Consider the following 14,444-nt stretch of genomic DNA (forward strand, 5'->3'; position numbering starts at 1 on the left):
CACGCTCACGGGACACCCCAGCTTCATCTGCGCCCCGGGCTCTACCCCGAATCTTTTACGGCTCCGTGGCCCTTCGGGGGAGGGGCGGTCCAGACCCCTCCCGGCGCCTCGACTCCCCGCCCCGCCCCTTGCGGCCACGCAGTCACGTGACAATCGGTAGCCCCAGTTCCCAGCCCAGCCCGCTCGGCGCCCCGCGGGGCCGTACCACTCCGGCTCGAGGTGCGGGGGGACGGAGGAAGGTGATGCGCGCAGGACTTGTCCCGGGCACTCCCTCCGTCCAGACACCCCCTGGCCCAACAGCGGCACTGCAAGGAGGCTCCCGCAGGGGTGGCGGGCCGCGGGCCGCGGGGCTCTGTCGTCGCCTGGGCGCCGCGCCCTCCCCCGTCCCCCCCGCCCCCGGCGATGGTTCGCGCCGCGGAGCGAACCAGCTTTGTGCTCGGCGCCCGAAGGCGTAGAGGTCGCGCGTCCGCGGAGTTCGGTCGGGTGTGGGCGTCCGCTGTGCGGCGGATGCTGCGATCCCGATCATGGCTCTCAACGTCCGAGTCGTTTACTGGTAAGCGCGGCGGACTGGGGCGCCTCCCGACCCCGTCCTTCGGGGGCTGGGTCCCCGGCACCCGCGAGGAGAGAAGCGACTGGGTGCGGCTCCCGGAGGGGCGACGACCGCGGGCGTTAACCCCGGCTCCCAGTGTGTGGCGGGGGAGACGCCGAGGGGCTGGGGCCGCCGTGGGGTCCGAGCTGTAATGGGACCTACCCCTCCGCCACGCCCGGTTCCCCGCCCCCCAGCCTGAACAGCCCCTGGGCCGAAGAGAACCTTCGACCTCCTGCACCTTCCTGTCTTTCAGAAAAGACTCGAGGGGACTGCTTTCCCACCTGTGCCCGGTGGGTGCCGGTGCTGCCGACCCCACTCCTTTTTGGCCCCAGGTTCCCTTTCTGTAGCGAGAAGAGGGTGATCTGAATAGCCACTGCCCAGGGAGCGGTGCACGCCAGCGCTGGCCGCGTTTGAACCACTTTCCCCACTCGAGAGAGCTTGTTGACTGCTTTATGTCCCTGGCACCTAATTCTATGCTGGCATGCAGTAGGTGCTTAATAAATACCTATTCAGTGATTTTCCTGCCTCCCTGAAGCCCTTTGAGCTTCATTTTAGGGGGTGGCGAGGGGGATCCAATAGGTCGAGGTCCCTGCAGCACATGGGGAAGCGCCAGCCTTGGTTGGCCGAACTGTGTGGCACCTCCCGGAATCTGAACCGTTTCAGCGTCGGAAATGTCACGGCCTACTTGAAGCAGAGCTTGCTTGACATCTTGAGGCTCCCACGAGGCCTGTGCACCAGATTCCAGCCGGAAATGGCATGGTGGGATTGGAAGGTGTTCAAGATCCTGGAGTGACAGGGCTTTCCTCCAGTGCTCTGGGCTGTGGGCCCCGGCGTGGGTGGGATGTTATAGATGCAGCTCTTGTTCTAACCCAGTGCTCTCCGTTTCCTTCCCTGTTGCCTTCCCCGTCTCATGTGATCACATACTTGTGATCTTGTCACCCCGGTGTTCCTCTTCCCTTGCTGGTTCGGCTCTCTGTGTTGTTTCCTTAAACCCTCTGTGTCTGGTGTCTGCCTGTCTTTCTTCCCTTCTCTTGCCTCTTCTGCTTTGTCATTTCTGCCCCTCTTTTCCTGGTCTGCTTTGTCTTGCCCCTACTGCCTGGCTTTCCCTGGGTCCCTGCTGTCTCCCTGTCCTGGGACTCCTCACTTGGACTCACCTCCCAGTGGCGCTTGAGGCTACAAGCCTAAGGTAAGCCAGGGGCCCCCAGGAAGCTCCCTGAGGTGGGGGAGCAGAACATCTGGGGGAGGGCTGACTGGACACTGCTGTGACCTCTGCCTCGTTTTCAGTATCTCCAGCTCAAGAAGAAGCTAGAAGATGAGTTCCCAGGATGCCTGGATATTGTGAGTCTCGGGGATGGGGATAGGGAGGCAAATGGGCCCCTCGTCTGCCCTGTGGCCTTGGTGGCAGTGGGTGTGGGCTAGTCAGCCCCACAGCCTTCACCCACACTCTGCATTCCTGGGAAGAGGAGGTGTTTCCAAGAGGGCATCCCAGCACTAACCTCTCCTTCTCTTCGTAGTGCGGCGAGGGGACTCCCCAGGTCACCGGGTTCTTTGAAGTGATGGTAGCCGGGAAGCTGGTCCACTCCAAGAAGGTATATCCCTGTGTGTGTGTGGGTTTTGGGGCCATCATGGGGTTGGGGCTGAGACTGGTGTGTGGGTCCCTGCTCAACCCTCTCTCCTTCCTCTCCCCAGAGAGGTGATGGCTACGTGGATACGGAGAGCAAGTTTCTGAAGCTGGTGGCTGCCATCAAAGCCGCCTTGGCTCAGGGCTAGTATGCCCTGAAGGCAGAGGTGAGGGGCCAGGGCAGGTGCCACCCTCTGGGTCTCTCCCCTGCACTGTTTCTGGCCCAGGGTGAAAGACTTGGGAGTGGGGCATCCAGGTGTCCCCTGGGCAGGAGGGGTGGAAACAAGGTCTGGGTGCTGCAGGATGACCCATGAACTGGCGGTGGGGTGAGGGCTGCCCTCCAGCAACTCTCCTGGTTTGGGAATGGAAGGTACTAAAGATACATTCTGGGTCTTTGTCCCTTTACCAGGAAACCATTCCTAGCCCAGAGGACTATGTGACTGTCAGCTCAGGTTACCAACATGTTTTGAGACACAATTCCTGTGCCCAATGCTTTCAACTTGATCAGATTCTAAACCTGGTTATCAGACCTGGTTTTTGGGACTTTCCAGAGTGGACCCACAATGCTCCAAGAAACAAACTGTCAAAGAATGTTCTAGAAACCAAGGCTAACACCAGAACTGATCACCTGCCCCCCCAGAACTGACTCCCATCTCCCCCGGAGCAATCTAGAATCAAATCCAGAACCAGCTGTCAGCATACCCCAACTCCAGTGCCCCTTTCTGCACCTGTCCTTGAGCTGTGCAGACCAGCTCCCAAACTCTCAAGCAGATGACTAGTTCTCTGTGTCCTCGGAGCTAGGTGCTTACTTCCAATCCATTGTGTTCTAGAACAAGTAGCCGTTTCCATGACCCTCTGGAACGTGGAACTGCTTTCCAGGACCTTCTTGAGTTTGATTTCATTTTCCTCCACAGTGTTGCGGATGAGCTCCAAACCAGCCTCATCCAGAACTGGGCACCACTCACTTGTCCAGATCAGGGCTAAGTTCTGGTTTCGGAAAGTCCTTCCCCTGCCCACCCATACTAGGGACTCAGCCCAGGTGTGCTCTACCACCTTTTGTGCTCTTCAGCCTTTTTTTTTTTTTTTTTTTTGAGACAGGGTCTGGCTAAATTGCCAAGCCTGGCCTTGAACTTGCAATCCTTCTCCCAAGGCACAGGGATTACAGGCATGCGCCACCTTCCTGGCTTTGGGTTCCACTTCCTAGAATTCTTGACCAGAGCAGAATGAGGTCACATGGATTGTGAGTTTGGACATGCAGATCTGAAGATGATACCCTACCTTGGGTGTGGGTCTGACATGAAGCACCCCCCCAAAAAAAAGAAAAAAAAAAAAAAACCCAAGGCTCATGATTACTTTAAAAGGAGGGTGAGGTGGGGTGCTGCCACAGTGGGTTTGCCTCAGTGCAGGGGAGCACGCCCTTTGCCTGAACCCCCTCTGGTCAGTGCCACAGGAACTCATCTGCTGCTTGATCCTGTGGGAGGTTCACTTGGGTCCCAGGGAGGTTAGTCATTCGATGACGTCATCTTTCATAAATGAAAATGGGATTTATGTAAGGGAGGAGGAAGGAGGGAAATGCAGTCTGCGAAGAGTGGCTCTTGTTTGCCTCCCACCTGCTAAGCACAGGCCCTGCCCCTGGGCTCCACCCCACCTCCCATTTGCTAGTCCTGTGGCTCTAGTTTCAGGACATCCCCAGTCTTGGTGTTGAAGGGTTGTTGGAGGGATTCTGAAGAAGCTGTTTCCATGGTTCCAGGTTACCAAAGGGAGGGTGCAGAGGGCATGGCAGAGGCCAGGAGAGTGCAGGCAGGAGCTTGTGCCCCAGAGGGGCGGGGGTGCAGACTGACTGTTCAGGGACCACGTCAGTGTGATGGGTGAAAATACCCAAGCTGTGCTGCCGGAGAAGCTCGCTGGCACCATGGCATCCAGGGTTTTTATTCGGGGTTGGTCATATACACAGGGCTGGCTTTGGTCTCCAGTTCCTTCAGAATTTAAGCTGATACCATGTGTCCACAGCCCCGACACAAAAGCAGTGTTAGCATACACTAGTGTGGCTGAGGCCCCAGGTGAACCAAGGTACTCAGCAGGACATCCCATGGACTTGGGTGCTACCTCTCAGCTGTCAGCTGGTGATGAGCAAAGAGGTCTCTGTCACCTTGACAGGGTGGCACAGGCTTGTGATCCCAGTGAGGCTGAGGCAGGAGGATTGCGAGTTTGAGGCTGGCTTCAGCTGCCTGGCAAGATCTTGTTTTACAGAGTGCCTGCCAATCAGCACTGACACCTCTTTGCAAGCTCAGTGAGGATGGGGCCTCAGCCCAGTGGGCCTTGCTGGGTTAAGATGGTAGCCTTTCCCTGTGCATCCTATTTTCCTGGTCCCTGAGTTTCTGGGTCTACAGCTCTGTGTACCCTTTAACCTGGGCCCCCAACCTGCCCTCACCCCTCTTCTCTCCACAGTCCAGGGACCTTGACTCAACCCCGCTCGGCAGATGCTTCATGACAGGAAGGACTGAAATGTCTCCAGGACGCCTGGTCTTTCCTTGATGCCTTTGCAGTCTCTGGGTGGGGCCGTGATCTTGGCCCCTGGTCTTTGTCTCTGTAGGAGTGTGTCTTCTCCTCCAGAGTTCACCTCTGCACGCTCCACTGTCCACACTTCCCTGCCCCCGCATTGCCCCGTCTGCCTGTCTCCCCGTCTCCCCTCTGCGTCTGGAGGAGGCCCTGTGCCTCAGGCTTCCCTCCCCAGGGGAAGCTGGGAGAGGCCAGGGTGGGTTCGGCCACTTGGAGCAGCACAGATGGCCGTTCCCAGTTCAATAAACATTGAACTCGACAGCAGAGCCTCTGCCGCCGTGCCTCTTTCCCCTGGAGCCCCTCCAGACCCCTATCCCTTTGCTGATGATAAGTAGGCACTGTGTAGCAGAGGAGGGGACAGTCAACATGATGCTAATTTAAGACCCGGAGACCCAGGCTCCATGACCCTTTGTTCTGCCATGAATTCTTTTGACTACTTTGGTATCAGACATTGAACCCAGGGGCACTTGCCACTGAACCACATCCCCAACTCTTTTTTAAAAAATTGAGTTGCTTAGGGCCTTGCTAGGTTGCTGAGGCTGGCCTTGAGCTTGGACCCCCCTGCCTCGTCTTCCGTCTTCTGAGCTGCTGGGATTCCCGCTGTGTGCCACCTCAGCCTGTGAACCATGCTGGGTGTGGCGGGGCTGCTGTAACTACCCCAGAAGGTGACGGAAGCAACAGAAATGTGTGGCCTCGCCTCCAAGGCGGGAGGTCTGAGGTCTGGGTGCAGGCAGGGCTGGTGTCTGCAGGCCTCCTCGCTGGCAGAGGCCCCTGGCCACTTTCTCACAGCTTTTGCTTCTGCTCACTGCGGGGTCTTTCCACTTCTAAGGAAACCTGTGGTGGTCAGGACCCACTTAGTCCCCTTGTTTAAAACCTTATCACCTCTCTAAAGACTTTGTAGCCGGCCACATCAGCTCGGGAAACAGGTAGAAGGATCAGGAGTTCATAGCCGGTCTCGGCAATTTAGTGAGTCCCTCAGCAACTTAGCAAGACCCTAAGTAAATCAGGGCTGGGGATGTGGCTCAGTGGTTAAGCGCCCCCAGGTTCAATCCCTGGTACCAAAACAATAGACTTTCCAAAGCAAGCCATGTTCTGAGGTGCTGCTTCAACAGCACGTTTCAGGAGCCCAGTTTGGCCCGTAACCTTTCTCCCTGTAAGTGTTGGGGTCTCCCCTGAGTCCAGGTGGGCTCTCGAAACCTCTGCCAGCTGCATATGGCAGAGCAGGTGTGGAGACTTCTGGATTGAGGTCAGGAAGGGCCCTCTGGTCAGTTCCTCCAGGGACCTGCAGCTGGGTTGGTGTCCTGGTATCTTGGTGACAGGTGAGAGCACCTGTCAAACCATGCGCCTCACTGACGTTCTGTGGCTAAAGTGTCCTAGGCTGCACCCCTAGTGACGGGGCAGTGGAGGTGCTAGCCAGGCTGTCTGGTGGCGGCACAGTGGGCTGCCTGTGGGGCCCAGGGCTCACTGCTGCTCTTCAGCCCCTTCCCCTTTGACACCCTCAGGCTGGGAGCCAGTTGTACTTCCTGGCCTCTTACTGTTGGGTCTGGCCTGGTGACTAGCTTTGGCCAGTTGGAACGGGGGAAGCTGCTTAGTGCTGGTTCCTGGTCTCAAGAAGCCTCTGGTGCCCTGTGCTGCTGCCGTGGGAGGTTGAGCTGGTACTCGGCCACCTGTCCCAGAGGAGGATGCCAGATGTGGAGCAGAACTGCCTTCCCAGCCCTGGGGTGCATGAGCCCCAACCTGACCAAGAGCGTCCCGGATCAGCCCCCACCATGGTGGCACTCCAATGCTGTGCTCTCCCAGCCTCTGGGGAGGCTGAGGCAGGAGGACTGCAAGTTTGAGACCAGCCTGGCAATTTAAAGAAAAAGAACAGTATGGGGAAGTAGCTTTGTGGTAAAGCACCCCTGGGTTCAGTCCCCAGTACCACACATACAAAGCCAGGCATGGTGGCTTGTGCCCAGGCACTTGGGAGGCTGAGGTGGGAGGATCACTGCAGCCCAGGGGTTCAAGACCAGCCTAGACAGCATAGTGGGATCTGGCAAATAAAAAGTAAAATAAGCTTTCCTGAGACAGCACTGACACACTGGCTTGAAATGCAGGTCTTAGGCAGGCGGTGCCTGGTCGGTGTCAGAACTTCTTACCACCACAGGGAGCCTCCACCCTGGGGTGCTCCGCCAGCCCCCAGCCCTGAGGAGCCCTGGCCTTCCCGTCTGTGGGCTTTCACACAAACGGAATCATAAGATGTGACCTCTGTTTGCAGCTAAATAGCCCCTTGGGCAGATGACTGCCACCTTTGCATCCGTTCATCAGCGGATGGAAACTGAGATGGCTTCTACTGCTTCCTGTTGTGAGTTTGTGTGTGTGTGTGTGTTTGCTTGAGCCCCTGTTTTCAGTTATTTGGGGCACAGTCCAAGGAGTTGAATTGCTGGGTCACCAATATTTAATTTTTAACATAGCAAATATTATTTGGGATTAAACAAGATATAAAAATACTGTGCGGTCGGAGATTGAAACAAAAAATTGTACCAATGGTGACTGGTATCAGTGGTTGCTAAGTGTGAGACATCTATTAGCCCATTGGCTGCAATTTGAGTATGTGTTTTTTATATTGGTTTCAGTGATCCTGACCATGTGCTAACAAATCCTTAACTGTAGTACTTTGACTCAGGCTATCTATCGACATTCAGGGAGGCTGAGGCAGGAGGATCCTGAGTTCCAAGCCAGCTTCAGCAACATAGTAAGGACCCAAGCAGCTTAGCAAGACCCTGTCTCAAAATAAAAATTGAAAAGGGCTGGGGATGTGGCTCCATGGTTAAGTGCCCCTGGGTTCAATCTCCGGTTAAAACAAATAAACAAAAGCCTTTTAAAGGCTTTTGTAAAGTCGTGTACGTGTGGGGTGAGAGTAAGGGTTTGGGGGTCACCAGCTGGTTGGGGAAGGGTAAAAAGCATCACCCTGCCAGTGGAATGCCTCTCAGTGTCCAGTACACCCAGAAAAAGGAGCAATTTAATTAAGTTCAAGCCATTCTGATCATTAGTAGCTAAGCAGAGATGCAGAGCAGCTACTTCACAGCAGAGAGAAGCTACGACAGGATACAGAGGGCCAATCCCCAGTCACTGCCCCCCAAAAAGAAGACAGTGACATCATCTCCAGCAGTTAATGCTTGCACATCTTTCTGTATTAAAGTATCCATATTTTCCACACAGCAGACAGTCCAGGTAAGCAGCGTGCTAACATTAGTATCTATATTCAATTTAGCCCAAGTAGATCCGAACAAGGTCAGGAATTGCTTGTCATACTCAAGAGCATTTTGATGAAGCAGGATCATCGTGGACAGTAATTGAGCATTCATTTTTTGTTGTTTTGGTTTTTGGTATTAGGGATGGAACCCAGGGGCGCTTCACCACTGAGCCACATCCCCAGCCTTTTTTATTTTTTATTTTGAAACGGTCACACTAAGTTGCTGAGGCTGACCTCAAACTTGAGATCCTCCTGCCTCAGCCTTTCAAGCCTGAGTGTTAGTTGTCAATGCATGAGCTGCTTGTTTAGCACTGTGCTAGCTGCTGGCCAAGCTCTGCAGGCCCATTGCACTTACTACACCCAAACCAGTTCTGGCTCCACCAGAGTGTCTACCAAATCCTTTCCCTCTGATGACATCATTTTAAAATAGGGAAAGTCAAATTCAAATTCAATAGAAGTTTTTGATAATTTTGAGTTACATAAGGTTTTGTAGCTCTTGAACTATTTTGGGAGGTTTGACATCAGGTTGGATTTGTAATACTTTAATATAATCCCCCCACCACGCTCAGTCATTAACACAGAATAGTATTTCAAAAATATTAAATATGTTACTGGAGTTATATCCCTGCTTAGTGTAATCTTGTTCATTCTCATTTTAATGTCAGTGTTTGTTTCCAGGGAGCAATATAGACGTTCTATCTGCGACAAGATCGACGTAGCTGTGCACAGTGGCGCATGCCTGTGATCCCCTCTGCTCCGAGAGGCTGGGGCAGGAGGATGGCGAGTCCAAGGCCAGCCGCAGCAACTTAATGAGGCCCTAAGCAACTTAGCGAGGCCCTGTCTCTAAATAAAACATAAAAAAACACTGAAGGGGGGTTAAGTGCCCCCTCTTCAATGCTCAGTACCAAAAGAAAAAAAAAGTCGTTTTTTTTTTTTGCAGTACAGGGGGTCCGACCCAGGACTTGCCACATGCTACCACTGAGTCGCAGCCTCAGCCCCAGTCCTTTTTATTTTGAGACAGGGTCTCACTAAATTTCCAAGGTTGGTTCAAAGTTGCCATCCTCCTGGCTCAACCTTCCAAGCAGCGCGGATTATGGGCCTACATACGCCGCACCTGAGTTTAACCGACAAAGAACGGCCTGCGAGCCGCTGAGGTGCCCGGATGTGAAGGGAGGCTGACGAGACGCAGCTCCCCTCATGGTTGGGCTCCGCCTGGTATTGTCAGCCTGGGATCTCCGCTCTCCATGTGTTAGCCCAACCACGCCAGCCGATGATTTACTAGCATGAGATTTCTATGTTCTTTGTTGAAGCAAGGACCAGGCAGGGTGGCACTTGCCTGTAATCCCAGTTCCTTGGGAGGCTGAAATAGGAGGATGTGAAGTGTGAGGCCAGCCTGGACAATTTAGAGAGACCCTGTCTCAAAAAATTTTTATGGAGACTGTCTCAAAAATAAAAAGGGCATGGACTGGGAATATAGCTCTGTTGGTAGAGTGCTTGCCTCACATACCCAAAGCCCTGGGTTTGATCCCCAGCAACACACACACACACACACACACACACACACACACACACACACAATAAATAAATAAAAAGGGCCGAGGATGTAGCTTAGTGGTGGCAAGCTCGCGGCGGCCTGACATACACAAGGCCCTGGCTCCATCCCCAGGCAGGCCGTCTGGGCTGTGCTGCACTGGAAAGGAACAAAGGCAAAGCTCAGAGGATTATCACAGCAATGCAAAGCCCTCCCCAGGGCAACCGTGCTTCCTGCACCCAGTCAGCATCCTAGAGCAGTGCTGGACAGCAGAGCTCCCCAGCCACTGTCACCTGCTGCTGGGCACACGGACCCTGCAGCTGAGGAAGTGAATGCTTCTTTTTATTTTTTGGTAGTACTTGGAATTGAACCCAGGAGCACTTAACCACGGAGCCACATCCCCAGCCCTTTGTGTTTTCTAGTTTGAGACAGGGTCTCACTAAGTTGCTTAGGGCCTCGCTAAAATGCTGAGGCTGGTCTCGATCTTACAATCCTCCTGCCTCAGCCTCCTGAGTCGCTGGGATTACAGGCGTGTGCCATGGCGCCCAGTGTGTATCGTCTCTTTTAACAATTAATTTCCTCTCTATCTCTCCAGCTTCCACATATGAGAGGAGACATTTTAATTTGATGCACAAAAGTGCCATGATCCCATTTGATTTTACCAAGGCAATTCACACTCTCATGAAGAGAGAATTCGGCAAGAACCTCTGTCACCTCGGGGAACCTGGGTGGCAAGCACGCCAATCTTTTTTCTAACAGCGACAACCTGTGGCCAAGTCTGAGAACTGCCTCTCTTCAGATCACCCTGGAAGACCCGGGATCACTGGGATCCCAGCGGATCCTCATAAATCTCCAGGAATCACTTGTGGTCATTGAGATTGAGTATCGTCAAACAAATGACCATCTTGTCTGGGTAACAGGACACTTCTTCAAACACAGGGGAAAGACGGGGAGGTTTGTCTTCTCTCTCCTCAAACTCTTTCTCTTGTGGACCCTTTGCATTCTGGCTATAACCAGTCTGGCTTCACTGCCTGCTTGTTGTAGGACCTCAGACAAGTGAACTCATTTCTCTGGATGAAGATCTGCTGTGGGAGAGACTGGGCCTGACCAAGATCACGTGCAGATGAACTAAGTTGCCGAGGTTGGCTTTGAACTTGTCATCCTCCTGCCTCAGCCTCCTCAGCCTCTGCACCTCTTAGCGGCTTGGGGCTCCCAGTCCTGACTCACACGACGGCCTTGGGCGCCTCCTACCCTCGCTCTCCTCCACGCAGGGCCAAGGCTGAGGCCCCTCTTCCCTTAGCCCACCCTGCAGCCACCTCACTGTGCAGCACCTGGTGATAGGCAGGCTCTTAAACAAACGAAACAGAGAAGGCTTCCAGGAGCTGCGTGCATCGTCAGGAAGTCCCCAGGCTGACGGTCAGCTCAACCTCTAGGTGACAATCTCTCAGAGCAGTTTTAGGGTCACAGAAAGATCGGAAAGGGAAGCATGGAGAATTCTCATACACCCCCTGCTCCCGCGCAGACTCAGCCTCCCCACGATCACCCCTCCCCCAGAGCAGCACATTGATTAACTTGGTGAAGCTATGTTGACATGTCTTTATCACCCAGGGTCACTTAAACACTGAGCTACATCCCCAGCGCTTTTTAATTTTGGGACAGGGTCTTGCTAAGTTGCTCAGGGCCTCACTGAGTTGCTGAGGCTGGCCTTGAACTTCTGATCCTCCTGCCTCAGCCTCCCGAGCATCTGGGATGACAAGTGCGGCCACCGCAGCTGTCAGATATTTCACTTTTTACCCATTCTTCCTACTAAGGAAGAACTTATTTGCTTCCAAGTTTCGACAATTATGACTCAAGCTGCTAAAAGCCCCTAAGAACACCCCCGCCAGCACGGAGAATGAACCGAGGGTCTCATGCATGCTAGGCTCCACCACTGAGCCACACCCCCAGCTCTTTTTAAAACGTTTGTTTTGTTGAGACAGGCTCCCACTCGGTTGCCCTGGCTGGCCTTGAACTTGTGATCCTCCTGCTTCAGCCACTGGGATTGCAGGTGAGTCACCACCCCAGGGGAGCATCCCTGTTTTTAAAGCCCCACCCCCGCAGGTCATTACGATGTGCATCCAGGATTGAGAACCACAAGCCTGGCGGCTCAGACCATCCTTACCTCTGTTGGGGAGGCCTCCCGGCACTGTCCAGGGTGGTGGGCACCAGACACGTAGCTGTGTAAATTAGTTAAGAAGAAATAAAACGTTCAGGGCCCAGGGGCATTTCTGCAACCCCAGTTACTCAGAAACAGGAGGATGGAAAGTTTGAGGCCAACCTCAGCAATTTAGTGAGACCCTGTCTCAAAATAAAACTGAAAAAGGGCTGGGGACGGAGCTTAGTGCAAAGTGTCTCTGGGTTCAAAAACATTGGTACAAAAAATTTTTTCCCCTTATTTCAGAGGAAATCGCAAAAAGAGATCTCCTGGATTCCATGGTCGCTTCCTTATGTGCTGCTTGTCACGCTCCTGTAATGAACCTGCACTAGTGTCCCCTGAATGACAGTCTTCACAGCGGAGTCCCTGGCGGCCAGGGGGTTCTCTCCCTGCCGAAGGCCCGGGCCCGGGTCAGGGCCAGGTCACGGGAGGAGTTTTGGTGGCGGGGTTAATTTAGGGCGGGGCATGGGGGGCAGGTAGGGGACGGTAAGGGAAGTGCCCTCTGGGCCTATTGGCCAGAGCCTTCCACCGGGTCTTCTCAGTCCAGTCAAAATGTCACCTGGCCGCTGACCGCAGAGCGTAGGCCTGCAGGCTCCAGGCCCGGTGCAGTCCCAGCGCCCGGATCGACGCAGGAGCGAACAAGCAGGGCGCTCTGCCTCTTCCCCCGGCGCGCCCATTCCTGCCCCGGGGCCTCCGGGGTGTTCCCGGGCCTGTCCCTGCCAGTCTCAGAGAGCAGGGGTTTGTCGTCTCCACGCTGCCTGCCTTCACCCGTCCCCGACACCCTTTTCAGTCTATCTGCTGGCTGAGGATCGGATATTTGGTGCAGGGGACGAGGACGACCACGAGGGGGCAGCAGAGGCCTTTCCTCCCGAGCCCTTTACTGGTACACGATCTCTGCGTTTACCAAAAAAAAAAAAGTTTTATTTACTTGTTTTGCAATGCTGGGATCGAACCCAGGGCCTTATGTATGCCAGGCAAGTACTCTACCACTGAGTCACATCCCCAGACCTTTAAATATTTTTATTTCATCATTATTTTTTTGAGACCTGTTCAAACACAGCCGCTTAGGGCCTCGTTAAGTTGCTGAGGTTAGCCTCAAACTTGTAATCCTCCTGCCTCAGTCTCCGGAGCTGCTGGGTTTACAGGCATGCGCCACCAGCCACGTGGACGGCTCTGCTCTAGGTTCCAACCCCAGCACAGGGCTGGGGTGGGGGGAGTTATCAGCGGAGAAGGCATAAGAAGATGGGGATAGAGGAGCTGCTAGGGGGAAGTTGTGGGTAGTTTGAAGCAGAATAGATGGTCATTGTGTACAAATTCCCTAAGTCACAAACCTGTGACACACTTTTTTTTTTTTTTTTTTTGCGGTGATGGGGCTTGAACCCAGGGCTTTTGTGCATGCTAGGCAAGCACTCTACCAACTGAGCTACATCCCCAGCTCCGGGGTACCCACATTCTTTTTGTTTTTTAATGAGAGGGAGCACCTTTTTGCATTTATTGCATAATTGCATGCATGCCTGTACATACAGAATCCTTTGTTTATTTTACCTCTGACAGGCCAACTCCCAAGTGCAAGATCGTAATATTACAGAAAACCATTCAAGGAGAAAGGAGTTACAGTGAAACATCATCTTTTTCTTAGACAGGTTTATACCCATATGTGGCCAATTCAGTCAAGATCTTTCCCAAGAAACAATCTATAGAATCAACACAGCATTTCCCATGTCTTAAGGAACCAGAAACAAATGCAAACAAAAAAAAAACAAGAGACAGACAAAGAGGATCCCCAAACCATGGCTGACAGAGGGAAACCTTTAAAACAGACCAGATGTGGGAAATTCATTTCAAGTTCCCAACAATGACTTAACCATTGTGTGGCTGTGCTGTCCAGGTCAGTGGCCGCTGACAGCAGGTGGCTATTGGGCACTGGAAAGTAGCCACTGTGACCAAGAAACTGATTTGTTTTTTTTTTTAAGCTGTCAGCACTGGGGATTAAACCTAAGGACTCAAAGGTGCTAGACCCACGTTCTACCGATAAGCTCTGTCCCCAGCCCTGAATGGAAGATGGAAATAGAGGAGCAGAGACTCTTAGCTGAAGTGGTTCTTCAAGGTCATTGCTGAGGTGGATACTCTTGTCAGAAAGGCCGGGCGTGGAGCATGCCGGCGGCTCTGCTGTGCCATCCCAGTTCCAGGACTTGGCGGCCGCAGCTCAACCGCCGGTTCCGTGGAGGGCGCTGGGCGGGAGCAGCGAGCCCCACATTCTTGAAGGAAAATTAAAATCCTTTAAAAATCCTTTTTTCCTTTTTTTTTTTTTTTTTTCCCAGAACTGGGAATTGAACAGGGGTGCTCTACCACTGAACCATGTCTCTGTGATGGGCTGACAGATCTGGCTCCATGAGAATGTTCTAGGCCAGACTCTAAGGGAAATGACTAAACAGACTCCATTTTGCTCTGAGACTCCATGTTATGTAGGAAATAAGCTTCTCCCATGGGAACACCCCCACTCTGTGCCCATCCTCAGTTACTTGGTGTGACTTGTTTAATAATATACAATGGCAACTCCTATGCGGTAAAGAATTGCTCTCTTTTGATTCCTATTGCTCTTAATGTACCATGTGAACAGTGATTGTGGGGATGTTAGTACCATTCTTTAGTTTGTACCTAGGTAAGGGTCGTTTTGACCCACTTCCCCCTCTGTTGATGATCTCATGATATCAG

At 53.3% G+C, this 14,444-nt stretch overlaps 1 protein-coding gene and 1 long non-coding RNA gene across 2 annotated transcripts; both read left to right on the forward strand.

Moving 5' to 3' along the window:
• Positions 1-409: 409 nt before the first annotated feature.
• On the forward strand, positions 410-5,035 carry SELENOW (selenoprotein W). The gene is made up of 6 exons (XM_079117040.1): positions 410-553; positions 1,751-1,775; positions 1,874-1,927; positions 2,104-2,178; positions 2,279-2,377; positions 4,659-5,035. The coding sequence occupies exons 1-5, from the start codon at positions 525-527 to the stop codon at positions 2,357-2,359; spliced, it is 264 nt and encodes an 87-aa protein (XP_078973166.1). The 5' UTR covers positions 410-524; the 3' UTR covers positions 2,360-2,377; positions 4,659-5,035.
• Positions 5,036-9,573: 4,538 nt separating this feature from the next.
• Positions 9,574-14,242, forward strand: LOC306647555. Its single transcript, XR_013760122.1, has 3 exons — positions 9,574-10,448; positions 11,976-12,150; positions 14,051-14,242. It is a non-coding gene; the product is annotated as an uncharacterized lncRNA (long non-coding RNA).
• Positions 14,243-14,444: the final 202 nt, after the last annotated feature.

The sequence above is a fragment of the Sciurus vulgaris genome, assembly GCF_902686455.1.
Source record: "Sciurus vulgaris genome assembly, chromosome: 17".
NCBI classification, from domain to species: Eukaryota; Metazoa; Chordata; class Mammalia; order Rodentia; family Sciuridae; genus Sciurus; species Sciurus vulgaris.